Here is a 23971-nt window from a genome sequence, read left to right as displayed (position 1 = left end):
TCATGGCAAAATGCCTGCCCTCATTTCCAAACTCTCCAGAGGCAAATAGGAAATTAGGATCAACTAGAAAAGGACTGACTTCTCTAGACAGTTTCCATGATGAAAAAATATCTGGGTGGTATCACATCTTGAAAATGATTTAGGAAAGGTAGGAGTCTACGTATTCTGTGTATGTTAAGTATGTAGTTTTCTTTGTAAGGCACACATAAATATTAAATAAAATTTTTGAAGGAATTGAATATTACCACCAGAAATCAAGAAGGGTTCATTTTCACCTACTTTTCCACAATGGTTTGCATGTCAGTTTTGCTCATGTAAGTGAACTGAAACATATGTAACTGATAACCATGTAAACACTCCCCCTTATTATCATCAAATTGAAACAATCTTTGAAATTTAGATAATTACACGTGGTAAACTATAAATGATAAAAAAAAATTCAATAAAAACCACTGCCCTAAAAAAAAAGTTTATATAAAGTTTGTTGAACATTAAGTACATTCCTTATAAAGCTTAATTTTTTCATACTATTATACAATGCTGTGAGTCGAATAGAGTCTAATAATCCCAATAATTGTGCATAGGCCACAAATCTGGAAAGCTATATGATCTGAAATGCTATTTGGTTTTCAAGTTGATTTAATCCCCTCTGGAGTATTTGTTAACTGCCCTTCCCACACTCTACCTTTTTAAATCCCATCACACTGGCCTGCTATCTCTTCCTCAAACATAAGTGTTTCACTCTCATTCTTCCTCGTGGCCTTGAATTTGTTGCTCCCTCTGTCTGAAACCCTCTTCCCCTGGGTTTCCATACAGCTGTCTCATTTCTCTTCATTAAAGTCTCTGCTCAGATATTAGCACTTTGTAAGACCTTCCCCAACTGACCTCCTTAATTAAATTACATTCCCTTCTATCATTCTCTATTAAGTAATCCTATTTATTTCCTTCATAGGAAACATCACAATCTGAAATTATCTTCTTTATTCATATCGTACCACATCTTTTATTTGAAATGTATTCCTGGGAGCAAGAAGTTTATCTGTTTTGTCTGTGGCTGTATCACCAGTATTTAGAACAGTGGCCAGATGTGTAGCAGATGTGAAAGTCTTTTTTGAATGAATAGTAAGATGTATCCCAGAGAAACTTTTTTTTTTTTTTAAACAGTGTTAGAATCAGGATACAACATGAGATTTGCACTCTATCACTTTTAATATAGCTTGGTTTCTCAATATGTGTTTACACTAACCATAGTATTTACAAATACAGAAAATAAAGAGTAATTTTCAGATTTAGCATTAACTTTTTATTTGGCAGGCTGTAATTAGACACATTCATATACATATTCTCATTGAGTATTTACAACCAGCGAATTAAGTATAATTTTACAGGTGACGAAACTGAGACTCAGAAAAAATTGACTTACTCAAATTTATATAGCTATTCAGTTGGTAAACTAGTGCATGGTGGGCACGCTACTGACTTAGCAGATGAACCAGGTCATGAAGCTTGATCATCTAATGCCAAGTCCCATACGGTCTTCGGTATAATGCGGATCTGATGTACTTTCAAAATCATTAACTCACCTATCCAGGTAGTAAATGCCATAAACTTCAAATGTTTGGTTTGAGGGCTCTATATCTGAATATTCTCTGAACCGTCAGTGTATGGTTTGCTGTTTTCAAACATTTGTAAAGCAAAACAAAACAAAACAAAACCCAAGTTCCTAAATACAGAAATATCAAATGACCAGAATATCATTTCTGTAGTATTTGTGTTGCTTCAGAGGCAACTAGTAAATCAGTAAATTGACATTTGGATTGACTAGCTAAAATTGCTTTATGAATATGTCAGAGTTGGTAATACAAAAACCTGATCTCCTGCATTACTAGTTAAGAAGTCTAGTCATTGTTCTTTAAAAGGCAGATCACTGACCCTGAGGCCTTACAAGATGCTCAAAGATAAAGCACGATATCTTCAACAACCAGAAAATGAGGAGTAATTACATTCTACCTTTTACGTTAGTAAACCAAATTAGCCAGAGTTAACTACAGTAACTCATTAAAAAGAAAAGATTATTCCCCATTAATCCAGATACTTAGAAGTTTACCATTTTGCTTTCACTGACATTAGGAAACAGAAAATATACTCAGTGCTAAAATGGTCTGAATATCATGAGTTTAATTTTAATAAATAACTACATAATATTTAAACTTGCCCAGATGGAGTGAACACCCTGTGAGCTGGTAAATATCCTATAACTAGAGGCTTTCCAGGAGAAGATAGATTCTCCCTTATAGGGCAGTAGTAGAAGAAATTTAGGACTGAGCAGAATCATTACTTCAAATTACTATTAAAATTACTTATTTGAGCATAACAAATAGCATGGAGGACATAGGGAGTTAGAGAGGAGAAGGGAGTTAGGGGAAATTGGAAGGGGAGGTGAACCATGAGAGACTATGGACTCTGAAAAACAACCTGAGGGTTTTGAAATGGCAGGGGTGGGAGGTTGGGGTACCAGGTGGTGGGTATTAGAGAGGGCACAGATTGCATGGAGCACTGGGTGTGGTGCAAAAATAATTAATACTGTTATGCTGAAAATAAATAAATTTAATTTAAAAAATTACTTTTAATCCTCGGAGTCTGTGCTTTTTTTCAGACTGGGGGCAATCAGTTGGTAAGCCTTGCTGTGTGGAACTTGAAGTTGATATGGGGTGGGGTGAGAGGATGATTCTGTGGGATTTCTGAACTTAGTTCTCCAGGAAGATTAACTTGGAACCATTTTAAAATAAGGACCATGGAGAGCATCTAAGGTACCTACGTAAGGCAAGGAAATCCCTATTCTGCTCTCATTCCTTAAAACAAACAAACAGGGGAGCCTGGGTGGCTCAGTGGGTTAAGCGGCTGCCTTCGGCTCAGGTCATGATCTCAGGATCCTGGGATCGAGTCCCGCATCAGGCTCTCTGCTCAGCAGGGAGCCTGCTTCCTCCTCTCTCTCTCTGCCTCTCTGCCTACTTGTGATCTTGCTCTGTCAAATAAATAAATAAAATCTTTAAAAAAAAAAAAAACATTGTGTATATATACCACATCTTCTTGATCCATTCATCTATTGATGGACATCTAGGTTCTTTCCATAGTTTGGCTATTGTGGACATTGCTGCTATAAACATTCGGGTGCACGTGCCCCTTTGGATCACTACGTTTGTATCTTTAGGGTAAATACCCAATAGTGCAATTGCTGGGTCATAGGGCAGTTCTATTTTCAACATTTTGAGGAACCTCCATGCTGTTTTCCAGAGTGGCTAATAGTCTGATAGTTTCTTATAGTCAAATTTCTCTGCACCCAATTACCTCTCTGTTCTTGTTAAAAGGGACCTAATTTTATGTCCCATCCAGTGTAGTATTTGCATAGTATCCACTTAATACCTTCACCAGTTTTAATTCACAAGATTAGCTCTTTTCTGCTTAAGAAATTAGATTTAAAGTACCAAAGACCTGGGGCACCAGGGTGGCTCAGTGGGTTAAAGCCTCTGCCTTCGGCTTAGGTCATGATCCCAGGGTACCTGGGATGGAGCCCCGCATCGGGCTCTCTGCTCAGCAGGGAGCCTGCTTCCTCCTCTCTCTCTGACTGCCTCTCTGCCTACCTGTGCTGTCTGTCAAATAAATGAATAAAATCTTTAATAAAAAAAAATTAAAGTACCAAAGAACCAAAACATTATCTAAAACTTAAATGCTTTTAGGAGACTTTTGGTTCTCCAGTCATGTCTCCAAATGTAAACAATAATCAGAATATTTATCTATCAGTCCTTTCATATAAAACTGTTTCATTTGTTCCTTATTATGGCCCTACAAGATAGAGACTACTTACATTTTACAAATAGCAATAGAGGCGATTTCATCTGCTTGAGGTTGCGTGACTAATTAGTGGTAGAGCCAAGATATAAACTCTGATCTCTGACTGTGGACCTTATTCTCTTTTCACTCTATCACACTGTCTTACTTTTGACATCACACTTGGTTCTTAACCAATTTTTCCAACACTCTAATAATACTTCCCCTTAGCTGCCATTATCTCAAATTTAAGACGTCATTATTGAATTCATTCTGCTTGTCCATTAGACAACCTAAATATCCCCATTTTCATTCTGCTATCACCCATTTCTCAAATCTACTTGTTAACCAAGTCCTGTCAAAAGTCCCTTCTCTCCCAGTGATCTGATTAGAAATCCTCATTGTTTCTCACTAGGATTCTAGAAAACTGTATCTCCAGACTTCACCTTTTGTTTATTAGATTTAGTTGAACACGGAGCATAGCCCTAAAAGATACTTCCACTTATTTCAGATTGTTCAAAGGAATAATAAAATAAAGGAACCACATTAAATTTAAAATATTTATCAGTAAAGGTCTAGAATTCTCATTGATATCTTTATTTTCATTTCCTAATTGTAATTTTCTTACTAGACTTATAAAATTTCATCAGTTCTGGAAAACACATATATAATAAATTTTGCAAATTCTATTGCCCTTTGTAACTTCAGAGTTTTCCACATCATATGACAAGTGGCATGATTCGTAAGTCCTGAAACTGGAGCAAGCTAAAGTTTGCAGTTGAAAACACTACTTTGTAAAAGGACAGAAATCAATTGTCTAAACCTCAATGATGGCAAAAAGCATCTCCAAGCATACTGAAATTCCACTAAAAGTATAACAAAAATGGGGTAATTTTCCCTGCTGAGCAAAGATAAGGAATGTAAATGGAAGTTATTTCTAGGGCACCTGGGTGGCTCAGTCAGTTAAGCAGCTGCCTTTGGCTCAGGTCATGATCCCAGGGTCCTGGGATGGAGCCCTACATCTGTCTCCCTGCTCAGTGGAGAGCCTGCTTCTCCCTCTCTCTCTGTGCTCTCTCTCTCTCCCATTCTCACTCTTTTTCTTACTCTCTCAAGAAAATAAATAAAATCTTTAAAAAGTTATTTCTGATTCTGATTTTTATGAATCAATATTTTTAGGGAAGACATCTCCCACCTGGCATAATAACTTCCAGAAGCCTGTTATGAATTAAGCTATGGTCAAAAGTGGGCAACCATGAGTAGAGAGCAATACAGACATTAATACGTTTCTGAATGATGCTAGAAAATCAGTACACAGAGTTTTTGGGAGGCTCACCAACAAATGAGAACTGCAAACAAGAAACCTAAAGAGTATGTATGGTGCATTTCTTCTATCTTAATTGCCTTATAAAACTTTGAATCCCTTTCTAGGTCTTCCCTAAATTGACTGTTTTAAAGCATGTTACAGAAAAGATGTCGAGTGACTCTTCAGAAGGAAGTCAGAGGTTTACTACTCATGGCAGTGGTTCTCAAATTGCGGCAAACCTAAGAATCCATTGGAGGGCTCATTAAAATACAGATGTTTGGGTCCCCTTCTGAGCATTTCTGATTCACTTGATCTAAAGTGGAGCCTAAGAATTAACTTTTCTGACAAGTCTTTAGAAGATATTAATGCTGGTTGTTGGGGGATCATACTTTAAGAATCATGGGTCCGGGTGCCTGGGTGCCTCAGTTGGTTAAGCATCTGCCTTTGGCTCTGATCATTATCCCAGGATCCTGGGATCAAGTCCTACATGAGTCTCCCTGCTCAGCAGGAAGTCTGCTTCTCCATCTCCCTCTGCCCCTTCCCCCTGCTTGTTCTCTCTGTATCTCTCTCTCTCTCTCTCTCTCTCTCTGTCAAATAAATATGTAAAATCTTTTTTTAAAAAAAAGAAAAAAAGAATCACTGGCCCATGAACTGGGCTGTTGAAATTTTCTCAAGCTAATGTGGCATAATGAAGATGTTCCTGTTTTTTGTTCTAGATACATGTCTATCACATAAGTCTAAATTTGTGTGAGGCTCATTAGCTATGTTGGCTAACATACTTTAATTGTATTATTAGTGGACTCTATTTAATTTGTTAATTTAATTAGTGGACTCCATTTAATAATTGTATTATTAGTGGACTCTATATAATTTGTCTGCTATTGACTGCCACAAAATGATTAGACTTTATACCTGGAAGAATCCTAAAAAAATAATATCAGCACCACGCTCTAACCAACTGAGCTAACCGGCCGCCTTCTAAAAAAATAATATGATCTAACACCCTAATTATGAAGATGAAGAAACCAACGTCCAGTGTAATAGATCTAAACAACTGTGATTTCTAAATTATGGTTTACTGTCAATAGCCTTTGAAGAATTGTCTATGAACTAAATAGCTACAGTAACATCTTGTGTTCTTACAATAATCATGACTACCCTTTTGTTTGTGACAGAATTAATTTTCTTCTCAAGATAATTAAGAACTTCTCACTGATGCTTACTTTAATTTAATCAGAACTTATTTTGAACAGCAACAAGTAGAAATCAAGGCAGGAGGCGCCTCTTGACCAAAGGGTTTCCAGTCAAAAAGAAATGGTATAGACTTAGTTATGTAATATAGATAGGGACCCAAGGAAACCCTAAGAACTATCTGTAACAATGTCTACCATTTTAACAGAACAAATTTAAGACTTAAAATTTATTTCAAAAGAATAAAAATCTACTATTCGCCAGATAGTACAAAACATGTTCATATTTAAGATCTCATTAAAATCTCATAACCAACCTATGAGATTAAAAAACTAAAGCTCTTAGAGTTTAAATAATGTAGGCTAGCAATATATTTTCCCATGATAAAAACACAAAAGTTTTCCTAGTATATTTACCAGCACTTACTTAATTTAGCTGCTTGACAAGTTGGCACATTTGTATTCTCCTAAGGCCTGATGATTTCATTTTCAGGAAGCAAGAATACAAATATCCTTTGGACAGTCAGGAAGTCTAAAAATTTGTTTTCTAAGTATTCATGAGTCTAGTATGGACATTCACCCTCCCTCTCGCCTTTTGGAGAAAAATTGTGCCACTGCCAAATTAGATAACTTCCTTTCCTGGAAACACTTTTAGCATATTATTACAGTCTCAAATAGTTTGAATAACAGATTCAATGTTAAACAAAATATTTTTCAGCAGAGGAGACAACAGTCTTTTATAGAGGTGGTCCATAAACTATTTACTAGTTAAATTTGGCTCTAGGTTCCACAGATTCCTTACAAAGAGAAATACAACTTACCATCCAACCTTCCTTATGTTAACTAAATTCTTCACAGTCATTGATGAGGGATAGAAGCAGAAAAATTTCCACCTTTAGTCCAGAAGGCTGACTTATAGCTTACATAGTTTTGATAAGGATCAAATAGGTACTGGCTGCTGCATTCTTAAAGGATCTCATATCTGCTTGTGTATCTTACCAAAGCTATTATCGAGCTGAATGATAAGCAGCAGAGAAACCTTGTGAAAATAGTTTTAGGAGTAGAAATTTGAAGACAGCTATGATCTAATATTCCCTGCACATCCCCTCCCCCAAAAGCATTAAGCATATAACCACCAGTTTCATATAGCAAAAGTGCAGCTTTTTCTGCCCACGGGCACTAAGTTGCACTCCAAAATATCTGAAGCATTCTTTCTTGACCATTCTCTCCAGACCCCATTTCATAAGGATGAAAATTCATAATTGTAACTGACTCAGAACTTTGCCCAGGTTCCAAGATCAAGTCAACATTAAGAGACTCAACTAATTGGCAGTGACAGAAAACAGCCCGGTTATAAATGATAATCAACAGAAAAACTGTCCTTTACCGACATTTACCATTCAGTAGACATACCACCCCATATTTGAAAGAAACTTGAAGGCTTATAGAGCCATAATGAAGACTCCTTCTGCTTACTAACAGAAGATTCAGAAGAAAGGAAAGAAGCAACATCACTGAAGGCATATTTCAAAAAGCTTAAATAAAGCCAATACTTGGGAATCATCTCCCAAGATAATTTTATGTGTGCTTTAAATACTTATCAGATGTTCATAAAAATAATCATGATTTATTTTCTTGTTTTCATGATTAAATTTGATGTCTTTACCAATAAAATGAAAAATGGAACCCCAGTTTATATCATTAGGTTAAATAAGGATCAGTTTGTGGCAATCGATCAGAAATAAATCTGAGGTTACTGATTAATAAAATATTTGTACTTGGAAATACACATACTTTCACTGGATTCAAGTTATTCTTGAATCTAAAGCATCATATAAAGCACTGTGATCTCTTTAACATTACCATATAGATGACTGGGATTCCCTATTTTGAATAAATATACATGACAACCACAAAAAAGTATGATTGAAGTATATTTCAGATTTCTTAGGGGAAGCTATTGCCCAAAAACCCCAATAGGGGGCGCCTTGGTGGCTCAGTCCTTAAGTGTCTGCCTTTGGCTCAGGTCATGATCTCAGGGTCCTGGCATCCAGTCATGCATCGGGCTACCTACTTCTCCCTCTCCCACTCCTCCTTATATTCTCTCTCCCACTGTCTTTCTCACTGACAAATAAATAAATAAAATCTAAAAAAAATGAAAGAAAGAAAGAAAGAAAGACCTCTAATAGGACCTAAAAAGCCACTACTGAAGTCTCACATGAGGGTTCCTCTGTCCTGAACCATACAGGAGAAGACAGGAGAAGTGAAGTAGCTTATCAAACACTTGTGTGATTACCAGCAACTTAAGAATATACAACAAAACACACAAAGAACATAAAATTCTCAAAAATGAAAACACAACAACTGTTCAAAATGATACATACCCAATGTCAACTCAGTAGCAGGAGAACCCAATATGCTGACCAGGTGAAATTAGGTTACACTTCACAGAGAAAAAAACATATCTTTCCCATTAAACGCAGAAACAAAGAAAACACTCTTAACACTTACTCTTGTCTTTTTGCCAGTTTCATTTTCAAAACACTGATCGTCTTTATTTTGCTCAATACATGAAGCATTTTCTTTCGGCCCACTGCAATCTGTAAGCTAAAAAAAAAGAAAAAAAAAGTTTAAGAAAGCAATACTTCCCTATTTGTTCTCTGCAACGTGAATTAAATGTTTGTTCTTCAAACTTTTAGCATGCACATTAAAATGTCTACGACCTAAATAAATATTATTCAGTATTGCTTATGTTAGTTTTAGAATATGACTGCACTTTCTAACCCATTTTTACATTGCTCCCAAAGAGAAAACATAAAATGGGACAGTTATTCAAAGGCAAGTTTTTATAAATTTCAAAGCTTTTCACCAGGGACTGTTAAACATAGGTGATTCAAGTATAACTTGATAATCTGGTAAAAGCTGAACATGATTAATAGGAAGATGAACACAGACGGGTTAATCTCATCTTATGTAAATTCCCATACTTGCAGGAATCTCTACTCTGATTAATTGATTATTAATCAATAATTATTGATAATAATTATTGATTATTATACTCTTTGTATAACCAAAGTTTGGATTTACTTCCAGAGCAGAAGATAAGTTTGCTTACTGAACATCGTAAAAAATTTCCATTCCCTAGACTGAGGGTTATTCTCCACTGCATGGGAATATATCACTTGGCCAATTTTGCATCATCCTATAGGCACTGGGGCTTGAGAAACTGCTATCTAGCTATGCTACAGTGGTAGATAATAAAGTCCCTTGGCTTTGTCCTAGGAGTTTTGCGACATTCTGGCATTCATGAAACCATGTCATGTCTTAGATTAACCATGTCTTAGATGTAACCATGTCTTAGATTACAAGTAGGGTTTAATCTTAGACCCTTCACAGTTCTTGACAGTTGTGATGAGGACAGAATGCTGACACTCATGGTTTTCTGGAAAAGAAAGGATCAGAGACTTGCAGACTGATGGACGGGATTTCTAGGATCCCCTTGGGAATTGGTAGTCAACATGTTAATGAACTTTATGCTCAACTGCTTAATAATGATCCTCCAGTTTAATAACTGTTAAGGCATTTTCGAGTTATGAATAAAGGAATTTACGAAGTGATTCCAGGCCAAGTACTGGGAAATAAACCCAAAGACAGCTCCCAGATGGTGCCCTGGTTGTTGCTGACTAACCCCTGATGGTGGGACATCTTCACCAATCTACAAGTCACCCTCAAGTCCCAAGATTCATTCTGGATGAGCAGAAGTTCCCACTCTTTTTCAGACTACAGTTATAGGGCAATTTACCCATGCTGATTATGAAAGGAGAGAAACAAGCAACTATTATGAGCAGAAACCAATATTTCCTTGATTCTCGTCTATTGTAGATGCTCCTCTTCTTCCATAGTTTACATGAGCCATTGTGATTAAAATATTGCATTATAAATCACATGTTTATATATCTGTCTGTCCTATTAGAGTTACTTGGAGGACAGGTATTATATCTTACTATTTATCAATTTCTAGAGATTAATAAATATTTATTTAATGAATGAAAAAATAAAGATTAAGTTAAATAAATTGATGAACATTTAACTAAAGGAAAAAAGAAGAAACTGGGCTCCAATCTGGCTAAGAGGAATGTGAAGCTCACCTATCTGAGGATACCAAGGTAGCTTTGACACCAGAAATACAGAGTCATTTACTTTTTGCTCAGTCCAGATTGCTGCCATTTTCATAATGATGTTGAATGCAAGCAACAATTATGGCAATGCAGGCTCAGTGAGCAGCTTTATTCCCATTGGTCTCATCAGGGCCTTACTGTGGGCATCCACATGAGTGATGGGCATCTACATGAAATAGCACCACCACACCTTGTGTCCTGGGGAAGCCCATGGTTAATATGCCAGTCTTTAGGTTGGCAGTGTTGATGGCGTTGGTGCTGTTATAGGACTTCAGTTGAACCAAAAACAGTTATTAGCAAACCATCTACACACCCCTTGAAATCACAAGTAAATGGGCCTTCTTACTGCACAGAGCTGCTCTCATTGTCCAAGATTCATGGTCCTTCCCTTCCCTGTTATACTGACCTCAGATGCTTTAAGGAAAAAGATGATTAAGAATGAAATTAAAGTTTCCTGCTCCTAAGAGGGAATAAAGGTCATAGAGACCCAAAGAAATATGCTGGAGAACTTCTGGGAGAGAAAGCACTCATACTCTTACAGATCTGTTGCATACAGTCATCCAAATCACAGTCGGCTAGGTTCCATGAGCTGGAAGAAGGAGGGACAGAATTCAGCTGATTGGATTTGGGCAGGGTTTACCATGAAGTAGAAAAGCTGTGTGGTTTTCACTGCTGGATGTATAATTGGTATTAACATTTCATTGTAAATTCTCAGAAAGTACAGAAGGCATTCTCTTGATCAGTAAAAGCTATGTGTAAAGAAATACTAACAGAACACATAAATCATTCCTTCTAATTCTTTTTTCTATTTTCTCTTGGTAGCCCCACAAAAAAGTTGAGAATCTTAGGAAGAAGAAAGGAAATCGTCCCCCTAAGGACTTAAAGGAAGCAGGGACAGTAATCCAAGAAAAATATCTTAGAACAGCAGCCAAGCATGGCCAGCAAAATAGGCTAATAGGATCTGGAGGCTCACGGTGGATTATTGATTCTGCTGTTGATCCCATTGCCTCAACTATTCCAAACACGTAACTGTAACTAAATCCACTGCACTAACTGATGGCCCTTGGTATGTTCCCTTTCCATCATCTTTCTTCTATTCCACTGGCACTCAAGGTCCAAGACCAATTTTTATTCATATGGCAAGGCTTCCAGTATGTTTATAGCACTTCCTCAATACCTAAATTCTTCTTCTATTTGCCATTAAGATTTGGTTCGAGTGGCTTCAAATTGTTAACTAAGATGGTGTCCTATTACTTGGCAAGTCAGAAGCCTCAACTAGCAGCAGTGGATGATAAACTCTGACAAAACTAAGGGGCTATCTGAGCAAATTCCCTCCAGCAATCAAGGAGATACTTCTGTCTTTTTAGCCTCAACCATCAAGCAAAAAGAAGCCCAGCACCTTATTAGATTCTGAATATTGGAGCCAGTATGATCTTACCTGGCCATGTTACCAGCTAGGGCACAAATCAGCATCCTTAAAGTAAGGCCCAAAACAACTGGCTCTACTGGAAGAGCTCAGCAAGCTGTGGCAGGCTCTTTGTCTTTGCAGGCTCACAACATTACTGACACCTCTGAACTATAACACTTTGTGAGTGAGAGAGATTGATTACAAGCTCTGGTAAAGAGAAGCACCCTCTGCTCAAAATCCCCTGAGGCAAAGCTGCTGCTTCAATGGGGTCCTGGATTCACAGGTTTCACTAAGAGCCTGGGCCTGCTTCACTAATAGTTTCACTAAACTGAAGCTGGTGGTGCTCATTGCGATGATGAAATTTGTGTTTAGTTCCAGGTATGCAGAACTGAAAATGGAAGCTCCTCCACTTAGGTGGCAGAACTCAAGGTCATTCTTGTACCTCTGGTAAGTGTGCTTCCTGATAAACCCTGTTGTATTTTTACTGACTCTTGGGGTATTGTCAATGGCCTAAAAGTTCTACCTGTCCTGTTTGAATACTAGAGACTGGCAAATTAAACACACTCCTCCCTGGGGTCATGAACGATTCAAATCAGGGCTGCTCACTGTAGATGCCCGCTGCAAGGACCTGATGAAACCATCTGAAATCAATCTGATTGAGTCTGCACCGCTACTATTGTTGCCTGGATCCACTGCCAGACCAAACATGTCAGCAAATCCACAGTTCCAGGCAGACCACAAAGTAAAGGACTTCATGTTTCTGTTGCAGAAGATACCTAGGTACCCTCAGGTAGCTGAGCTTGTCATTTTAAGTCAGATAAGAGCATTTGTTCCCTGTTTGTTTATTTGTTCCTTCATCCAGGAATCCATATAGTCATCTACTTTAACCTTTTTTTTCATCTACTAAACAATATACACTAAGTATTATTATTAATATTTATCATTCTCTAAAAATGCATCTATACCCTGGAGATTGTATATTTATGTTAATATTTATTAACTTGCTTATTGATTCCTGGATATCAAAAACAATAATATACATTATCTATCTTCCATGTATTTCTCCATCCTCCCATCCATCTAATGGGACAGAGAATTCTAAAGACAAGAAGTTATCCAAACAAGCAAGAGTATTCAGTCTAACAGGAAATAGTATGGGCTTTGAAAGGCATCATGTTCAGAAAGAAAGAGCATGGGTTTTAGGGTATGGAAGAAATGAGTGGTCCTTTTATCTCCACTTACTAGCTAAGTGTCATCTATAATATGGAGATTATCTCATCCACTGCAGAGTCTTCTTCCTCCTTATCAACCATCCCACAGCTGGGTTAGATGATATGAATCTACAACGTTCCTACCTCTTCCAGTTGGTGTTCCATATATACTTCCTGAATCTCAATACCTTGACTGGCTTTCTATGCTTTCATATCTCCACCATTATTTCTTCAACTGGTAACATCCCATCAATTTAGCTCTCATGGAAATAGTAATTTTATTCTATCCTTATATACTTCCTTCATTCTTTAATAAAATAAAATAAAAGAAAGACCCTTGATCACTTTTTTCCAAAACTTGCAATCTATCTCTGATCTTCTCCCCAGAATCAGTATTCTTGAAAGATTGTTTATAGACTTAACATGCAGTTGAATAATTTAATGAAAAGTTATAATAAGCTATGTTCTGCTTTGAAGATACTGATACATACTTTATATGCATTATCTCATTTAGATGAAAAAGGAAAACCTTTGAAGTAAACACTAAATTCTAAATTCATCCTTATTTCATGGGTGAGAAACAGAGAACCTAGTTCTCTCTGAATGTATGTTCTCTCTGAATAAGTCTATGTATCTAACCACTACACTAAATTCCTGAACTACTTCCTTACCTAAACTCACTTACCCTTGAACCTTTCCCCATCAGCATCACATGGAGACTTTTTAGACGAATCCTTGGGTCTCACCCCGACCTGCTGAATCAGAAACAGTAGGGATAGGATCCTGCAAGCTCTATTTCTGGTGTGAATGTGACACATCTTAGTTTGAAAACCACTGATCTAGATGTCAAAATGTCAAATGATTCTAAGTGCTTGAAATAAGTAAAGTGAGCCAGCTGCAAGAAATATCTAAGAAGTGATGGGTGGTCCTTGGGAAAATGGACAGTTCATTCCCTAATGGGTATAATCTCTAGTCATTTCCAGACATTTTCCTTGCAATGAGGAAACCCAGACTAGTATTGCCAGACGTTTAGAATTTTTAAGAGAACTTGGAAGTCTGACCTTCTATGTAAAATACCTTGATTTTTAAATGTTGACAACATTATGTATTTTTTAGGGATGCCTGGGTGGCTCAGTTGTTTAAGTGCCTGCCTTTGGCTCCGATCATGACCTCAGAGCCCCGGGATAGAGTCCCAGGTTGGGCTCCTTGCTCACTGGGGAGTCTGCTTCTCCCTCTGCCTGGGGCTCTCCCTGCTTGAGCTCCCTCTCTCCCTCTAACAAATAAATAAAGTCTTAAAAAATTACATATTTTTTAAATACCATGTGAGCTAACACAGAGTGGGCCAAACAAAATATAAACTTATGTTGGAGGCTACATAAGGGCAGCCAGTTTGTGACTTCTGCTTTTATCTCTGAACTCCGCCTTTCTGCCCTAAATACTACACAATTAAAACTCATCAAGGACCTTGTAGTCCTCACTGTTTTCTACTTGGACTTTCTACCTGGACTTTCCATAGTTTTCATTGTCTTACACTTTCTCTGGCATTTCATACTATTAACTACTCCTCCTTTTTGTAATTTTTACTTCTATATTCAGAAACACATCTCTCTCCTAGTTGACACTGCACCTTTCTGATTGCCTCTTCTATTTCATTTCCTCTTCCTCTTCTTATCCCCTGGACTTAACTATTACTCCAAAATTCCTTTCCTTTACCTTTTCTCTATATACTCACTCCCAAATAACTCTCAAATTTAGACTCTCAAATTCCAGTGGACCTTTTTTCCTAATTGCCAGCCCTACATTTCCATTTCAATGTTTGTTTGTGTTTCCTTCAAAATCACATTTGTGCTTTGAATCTGTTCAATATAAACAGAATCATTTTCGGGGAGCTTGGGTGGCTCAGTCAGTTAAGTGTCCAACTCTTAATTTCAGCTTAAGTCATGATCTCGGTGGGGCTCTGAGCTCAGCATGGAGTCTGCTTAAGAGTCTCTCACCCTCTCCCTTCCCCCCATCCCACTTGCTCGTGCTCATGTGCTCTCCCTCTCTCTCTCTCAAAAAAAATAAAGATTTTTTTCTCTTCAGAACCTGCTTCTACTCCTGGATACCTCATTTCTGGTAATGCCACTACTGGTTTTTAAAGGACTACTCATATACCTCCCCTCCTCTACAAAGCCTGTGCTGATCCTCTGCCTTCAGCTAGCTGAGAACCCTCATTCTATTATTCCCTCAGAACACATCTCTAGTAATGATTAGTCCACCTCACTTCTTTTAGTAAAAACCCACAGTATAAACATTATAAGCATTATTTGTTTTTTTCTTAACCATTCAAGTGAATTTTTAGCTCCTTGAAGGCAATGAGTGTATTACTACTTTTATATCCTTCATGTGTCTGAACAAAATAAATGTGCATAGATATGTATTAAATTTAATACACAGTGTTTACACAGGTATACTCTGCATTACACAGTATGTGCTGATAAATATATACCAATTTTACTTTAAATGGATACACCTTTTCATATCTACCAGAAGAGTTTTCTATTTAAAAGAATCTTGGGGTGCTTGGCTGTCTCAGTGGGTTAGAGCCTCTGCCTTCAACTCAGGTCATGATTCCAGGGTCCTGGGATTGAGCTCTGCAGCAGCATCAGGCTCTCTGTTCAGCAGGGAGCCTATTTCCCACCGCCCCCCTGCCTGACTCTCTGCCTACTTGTGATTTCTGTCTGTCAAGTAAATAAATAAAATCTTAAAAAGAAGAAGAAGAAGAAGAAGAAGAAGAAGAAGAAGAAGAAGAAGAAGAAGAAGAAGAAAGAAGAAGAAGAATCTTATGGGACGCCTGAGTGGCTCCATCAGTTAGGAGTCAGCCTTGCACTCGGGTCATGATCCTGGGGCCCTGGGATAGAACCCTACCTTCCGCACTGAGCAGGGAGTCGGCTTCTCCCTCTCCCTCCAACCCACCCCTCTGCTCATGCTCTCTCTTTGTCTCCCACTTTCTTTCTCTCTCTCTCAAATGGATAAATAAAAAATGTTTTCAAAAAAGAATCTTATAATAAATTTTTATGAACTCTGGAACTCTTCTGTAAAGTTAATGTACTCATCTGAAATAACTGTTATGTAGGTTTATTTGTTTGCATCTTTGTCAATTTATACCATTCTTCTTAAACCTGAATTTTTTTTGAAAATGTATGTTGGTACTGGTGTGTGTCATGCACAAAATCTGTGTCCTGTCAAGAACCGAAAGTTCCTATAAAGTCCAAAAAGTAAGGAAAACAAGCTCTTTTTTCTTAGCAGAAGCACTACCCTTTCGTCTAGAAATAAGAAGTGTACAGACTAGCCTGAGGCATATCCTAGTGTGCTCTCAAGTAGTCCAGGCCTATTAATATATTCTGGCCTTTATAGTTATAGAGCAGCTAGTTATATTTCATTTGATTATATCCTCTTCAGCTATAAGAAACATTGCAAACTATCAAAGTGTGAGGTTGATATTCTTTCATAGGAAACCTGCTATAGGAAACAACATACTGTTGCTTTATAGAAGACTTTAGTGTTATAAATAACTAGTGAATTTAAATTATGGTTTTTTCTGAGAGAAAAGTAAACACCATTATGTTAGCCCTAAAAATAAAGGCCTAAGGGTTCTTGGAAACCTGAACAGGAAGAAAAAAAGTAGGTACTACATAAGTGCTCAAGAGAAGAGAGTAGCAATTTTCAAGAAAGGTTCTCAGACTATTTATTGATTCAACAAATACTTCTCAAACTCTATTACACACAAAGCATTGAACTAGATGTTATAAGAAAAGCACAAATAAGATGTGGTCCATAAACCACAAAAAATTTAATGCAAATAAGGAAATAAGGTATATACACAAGTGACTATAAAATCACTTAGAAGGCTTTGAGTGTCAAAAAAGAAGTAGACAAAAGTGCTCTGGAAATTCAAAAGAGGTTCAGTTCAATAAACATAAATAACACTTACTATTGCAAAACTCTAAGGAACTTAAAGTAGATGAGACAATTACATAAACGGATCATTTCAATTCAAGTTTGAAGTATTAGAAACATGAAAAGAATGCTGTGGAAATGTAAGTTGAGACATGAGCAAAATCATATGACAAAAACTCATAATGAAGTTGTTGCAGACCTGATATTGAGGAAACACAAGGCAGAAGTTGTGAAAAATAAAGCAGGAAAAGTAAGCAAAAGCCAATTTAGGAAGGTCTCTGACACTAAACTACAGAATTAAATGATCTCACAAGAAACAGTGAATCAAAGAAATGTTGAGAAAAGATATGATGAGGAAAAAGTACTTGAACCAAAAAAGGGAGAAATGTTTAAAAAGTAAAGATTATACAAACATATTGGCCTTAGTTATTTTTTGCTTTACATTTTTCTCTTAATTTTAAAACACATTTTCAAATAATTTCAGGTTTATAAAATGTTGTAGAAATAGGACAAAGGATACTATGTTCCTCATACACAGATTTCCAAAATGTTAATATTATAATAGCTACAGTACAGTGATACAAATCAAGAAAATAATGCTGACACAATATTATTATCTAATATATAGACCTTAATCAAATTTTACCAATTGGTCTGCAGTTGAGTATCCAATCCAGAATCATTTATTACATTATTTTTTATGTATTTTTAGTTTCCTTTAATCTGGAACAATTCAGTCTTCGTCTTTTAGGAACTTGATATTTTGAAGAGTATTAGATTTTTTTTCAAGGGTTCTTAATTTGGGTTTGGCTAATATTTCCTTATGATTAAATTTAGGTCTTACATATTTCACAAAATCACCACAAAAGTGACTACAGGTGCTTCTCAGTACACCATTATCAGAAGGTACATGGCTGTCAGTTTGTCCCACTGACTGGTAATGTTACCTCTTGATCACTTATTTAAGATGGTTCTGCCAGGTTTCTACACTGTGAGGTTATTACTCTCCACGAGTAAGTAATAAGAACACTGTGAGGTTATTACTCTCCACGAGTAAGTAATAAGAATCATATAGAAGATACTTTGATTTAGATACATCCTGTGTTTCACTCACTTCCACTCACTAGTTTTAGCATTCATGAATCATTCTTGCTTGAAACAACTATTACTACAGAGGTTGCCAGTGGTGGTTTTCTTATTCCTTCATTCCTTCTATACTTGTCAGTTGGCATTTTCCTACAAGGCAGAACTTCCTCTTCTCGTCTCCTTCCTTTGTTTATTCATCATTCACATATTTTTACCAGTATGAACTCGTGGATTTTCATTTTACTGTTTGTTTTATAACCTGTTACTATATTTATTTATTTATTTTGTTGCTCAAATTGTCCCAAATTTGGCCATTGGGATTTCCTTCAAGTTAGCTACTCTGTCCTTTTGATATATTTGAGCACTTTCTTACTTTCTTGCAGAGCAAGATATCCCAGACTTATCTTATACGTTCTTGCTTTGCCCCATCTTAGAATCAGCCATTCCTCCAAGGAGAATTAGTTTTATTTGATGGAGAATTGTAACAAGAAGCCTAAATCTGCAGCCTACCTGCATTTATTCTTACTGAATATCATTGCTTCTGGTCTCTCTCAGCAGACAGAGCTAAGAAATTATATATATCTTATACATTACATATGTATTGTATATGTGCACATGTATATGTATGTGTGTATATGTGTATATTCACATATACAAAAAAAATTCAAAGAGGCAAGTTTAATAAGTCTCTCATTCTCTGTATCTCTCTGTCTTTCTGTGTGTATGTGTGTATATGTGAATATACATTCACATATGTGAATATACATCTACATATGTGAATATACATCTCTCATTCTCTGTATCTCTCTTTCTGTGTGTGTGTGTGTGTATTCGCATATACACACACACACACGCAGAAAGAGAGATACAGAGAATGAGAGACTTATTAAACTTGTCTCTGATTATCCACCATATATTGATTTACTCAATCTTTGAAAATACACAAAGCAGTTTTGAAATCACTCTCTTAGTCCTATAAAAAAATAAACTTAATTAATAGTTCATTTTTTTACCATTAATCTTAGTGATTATAGTCAAATGCTGTTTTTCAAACTAAACTGTGTTCTTTTCTCTCTCTCCCTCAAGGTGATTGCATCATTCATTTGTAATAAGGCTCATTTGTTTGTTTGCGTTCCATTTTGAATTCCTGTCTTTTTTTTTTTTTTTAAGATTTTATTTATTTATTTATTTACTGTGAGGAGCAGAAGGGGAAAGATGGGGGGGGGGGGAAGAATCCAAGCAGACTTGTGCTAAGTGTGGAGCCCATGTGAGGTTGAACCTCACAACCCCAAGATCATGACCCTAGTAGAAACCAAGAGTTGGTCACCCAACCAGCTGAACCACCTTGGCATCTGCCCTTCATTATTTGTATCTTAAATGTGGAACAATGTAGTTCTAAAATCCAGAACTATACAGAAGTAAAATTCAAGGAGTGCTCTCCTTCTGCTCATTTTATTCGAGTGTAATCATCCTCTGTAAATAATCAATATTATTAATGAGTGACTTATCCTTCCTATTGTGACTCTTGCATAAATGAGGAAATACCTGTATATGTTTTTATTTCTCCTTCTTTCTTATATGAAAGATAGCATATTAAAGATGTTCTTTAGCACTTTCTTTTTTCATTTTAAAAGTATATTCTGGAAATGGTTCTATATTTGTACACAGAAAGAACTCTTAACCTTTTGCACACCTGCACAGTAGTCAGCTAGAAAGGACTTCTGATTCCAGCCATACAGAGTACCTGATACTTGATATGATCAACTGCCATAAATAACACTAAAGCTGGACAAAATATATGAAACAACACTTCAGATTTTGGACAACAGGCAATGGAGGATTGTGATTCCCCAAGAAAACAGAAACATTATGAGGTGAGCCAGACAATCTCTCTGACTTTCTGCCTGGAGGTACTTTCTGACCTGAGAAAATAGAAGAGGCCAAATAAAGACAAACCTGTCTGAGCTGAAGAGGTTGAGGTCAAAATTCAGAGCTACTAAAGGAGCTGAAATTTACAGAGTATCAGAAAGGAAATATCTCAGAAGAGGTTATTCCAAGAAAACTGTGAAAGCTTTCTTTTAAGTCTTTAGCTTAGTAAAATGTTTTCCATGCCGACAAGAAGATTCTCTAATGTCTGGCATTAAACAGGTACTGGGAAACCATAAGCTGAATAAAGATTACAGAAGCTGCACAGTATTAAAAAGATATGTCATCTGGAAAAAAAAAAAAAGATATGTCATCAGAGTAGCCAAACGGGAGAGAAAATGCTCAAATTCTAGGAATTCAAGTTGAGGACCTAGAAAAGCCACGCCTTATGAAAAGCATACCCTATGCTTAGAATAAAGGCTACTCTAGAACCACTATAACAAAATTTTAAAAGTAGGCATTGAAAGAATTAGTCTCATCTGTCAGTAAATTAAATACCTGCCAGAACATAACTCAATGCTGTTTAAAAGAAAACAAAATCCAAATTCTCAAAATGAGGAATCCATAGTATTCAGCATTAATCAAAATGTACTAGTCCTGCAAAGAAGGAGAGAAATGTGACCTGTCACTAAGGGTGAACAGCCAAATCAAGGCAAAGAGATCTAAATACGTTCAAGACACTAGAATTAATTAATGAATATTCTAAAAGTTATTATAAATATGTTTAAGAATTTAAAAGAAAAGTAGAACATAATGAGTGAACAGATGGGAGAATATTAATAGAGAAAGGAACAGCATAAAGAAGAACCAAAAAGAAATTCAAGACCTAAAAAATTGAATTTAAAATATAGAAAAGATCGCTGAATGTGCTTAACAGGAGATTGGATGTACTATAGAAGATATTACCAGTAAATTTGAAGATAGGGTATAAAAATGATCAATAGAGAGAAACTAAAATAGAGACATTTAAAAAGACCTGCAGGAAAATATGTCATGGGCTGGTATATGTGTAATTGAAGTTCCAGACAAAGGATAAAGAAAGATTGGGTAGAAAAATATTTAAAGAAATAGTTGACTATACTTTTTTCAAATAGGATTAAAAAATATGAATTCAAAGATACAAGAATCTAAACAAACCCCCAACAAAACAAAATACAATGAAAGCTATACTCAGGCACATCACACTCAAATTAGTGGAAACAAAAGATGAACAATAAAAAATCTTAAAAGCAGTCAGTAAAACAGACACTGTACATACTGGGGAACAATAATAATGATTAATGACTTCTTAGCTTCAAATACAATAGAAACATATCTTTAAAGAATTGAAAGAAGGGGGAAAAATCCCTTACATTTTATAATTCTATATCCAGGAAAAACATTCTTTAAAAAAACGTTAGAATAAAGGCATTTTTCTCATAAGAAAATCAGAGAGAACTCATTGCCAAAACACTTAACTACAAGAAATAGAAGTTCTTTTTTTTTTTTAAGATTGTATTTATTTATTTGAAAGAGATCACAAGTAGGCAGAGAGGCAGGCAGAGAGAGAGGAAGGGAAGCAGACTCCCTGCTGAGCAGAACGCCCAATGCAGGGCTCGATCCCAGGACCCTGAAATCATGACCTGAGCTGAAAGCAGAGTCTTTAACCCACTGAGCCACCCAGGGGCCCTGAAATAGAAGTTCTTAATGCTGAAGAAAGTGGATACAAAATACACCCTCAGAGCTACACTAGGGAATGAAGAATGCAAAAATATTAAATATAAGATAAGTATTTTTTTTTTCACATTTTAATTTCCTCAAAGCAAAATAACAACAGTGTATTTTGGGATTAATAGTATGTGTAGAAGTATAACAAAACAATGGCACAAAAAATAGGCAAATGTAAATAAAAGTATACTGCTGCAACATTCTTACATTATATGTGAAGTGGCAAAATATTAACTCATAGTTACCTATGTGATAAATTAAGGATCTATATTGTAATACTTAGGAAAACCACTAAAATATGAAGCTGATAGAGGTGATGAAAATGGAATCCTAATAAATATTCATTTAACCTAAAAGAAGAAGAAAAAAAGCAAAGTAAAGAAAAAGCATCATCACCATCAATAATAACAAAGATGCAATACAGAAAACTAAGTTAGCCTTACTAAAAAAGTTCAAATGTTACTCTACCATTGACTAAAATAAAGAAAAAAAGGGAGAATAAGGAGATGATAAGAGAGAGAGAAAAATGTTAACAAATGAGAACTAATCTAAGAAACATAGTCCAATGATTTACTCATTTGAATTTGTGAATTTATCAATTCAAATAATTTATATTGATGACCTCCTACTCTGTGCCGAGCATAGGGGAATCAATGTTCAATAAACAGAACCACTGCCCTTATGCTACAGACTGCCAACTTGAGAAGACAGACACTAAGCAACTGGCTACAGAACTTTCTGATAAAAGCTGTGAATAATTCTTCTGAGAGAAGAGAACAATGCCAAAAAAATAATAAAATGTTATTAAAGCATGCCTAGAAAATTTAATTAATGATTAAAATGATACTCCACTTACCAATTTCCAAAAAAATAATTCAAAGTAGTCTTAGCAAAAGTTTGGTACTGTTTATCACAGTAGGTTTGAATATAAATTGGTATAATAATTCTGGAGAAATATGACAATGGGAAATGCCTTTCAAAGGTCTTGAAAATCCAGTTACTCATTTACCTAGTAACTTCACTTACAGAAATATACCTTAAAGAAAAAAATGAGAGATGCTTATAAAATGTATTGTAACAATGTTCATTAAAATTTTGTTAATCATAATGAAATAACCTATAGATCCTAAATTAGGGAAAGACATAATAAATAGTGTTTATGTTTCTTGTCAAGATGACCCAATGCATTTATATTTATATCACATTCCTTCTATTCTAAGTAGCCCACAATGACAGTTACTATATGAAAGAGGGAAAACAAAAGGTATAGTTGCGATCTAAACTAGTATAAACATCTCTATGGATCAGAAATAAAACAAAAATTAAACGTTGTAGAAAGAGGATCCACATATATTACCTCATTACCAAGAATTGAGTCAACCTGCATGCTGACACCATGATTAGATCTGTGGAAGTTTCTATATTACAATAGAGAAAGAGAAATGAAACTGTTATAAGACTTGACTATGGATTGGAAACCCAAGAGGCCAAATGGAGGGCAAACACAAAATTCCATTCAGAGATTACTTTTTATAAAAAAAAAAGTTTAGAAAACAAAAATATATCTCACATTCAAAATGAGCCTTCAGAAGTGTAAAAGCATACTGATAATGTGATATCTTTCATATATATAAAGGGGAAAACTATACATATTTATGCTTCTTTGTTGACAGAAACACAGGAATGATACACTAGAAGCTAATGAGCAGGTCACTTACCAGAAGGATTGAGAAAGATTGTAAAATATATGTATATGGAAACAAGGTAGATAAGATTACAGGTATGATTAAAAATGAATATATTGTTTATATAGTTTTAATGTTAGAACCATATTAGATGCTCTGTAATAAAAAGTGAAAAAGAGGGACTGGAATTCAAGAAGGGAAAAGAAAGATCCAAAGTGGAATATACAGAGAAACAAATAAACCTAGCTACATTACAAATTAGTATTAAAATCCAGGAAAAAAGGGGAAAAAAACTAACCCAAGTAAGTCTTGGACTAAGTATTCTTACTATATTTCCAGAGAGCATAAAGCTAAAAAAAAGAAATTACCACAAACAATGAAATCTAGTTGGTAGGTTTACTTGATGGTAAGGATTAGCAATTCAAAACTCCTTAAAGTGTATTCTAAGACTGAAAAAATAAGTAAATATAATGCCATTGATGGAAGCCATGTTTCTCATTAACAGAGAAG

General features: G+C 35.7%; 1 protein-coding gene across 2 annotated transcripts in view; it reads right to left on the bottom strand.

Moving 5' to 3' along the window:
• DLG2 (discs large MAGUK scaffold protein 2) overlaps positions 1-23971 on the bottom strand; it is a 2075147-nt gene that overhangs the window by 1549076 nt on the left and 502100 nt on the right. For both annotated transcript variants that reach the window (XM_032356653.1, XM_032356654.1), the window contains one exon: positions 8833-8928. In XM_032356653.1, the coding sequence (XP_032212544.1) occupies positions 8833-8928 (96 nt within the window). The remainder of the gene's footprint in view (positions 1-8832; positions 8929-23971) is intronic.

This window comes from Mustela erminea, chromosome 9 (genome assembly GCF_009829155.1).
Source record: "Mustela erminea isolate mMusErm1 chromosome 9, mMusErm1.Pri, whole genome shotgun sequence".
Lineage (NCBI taxonomy): Eukaryota > Metazoa > Chordata > Mammalia > Carnivora > Mustelidae > Mustela > Mustela erminea.
This window is presented reverse-complemented; position numbering and strand designations above follow the sequence as displayed.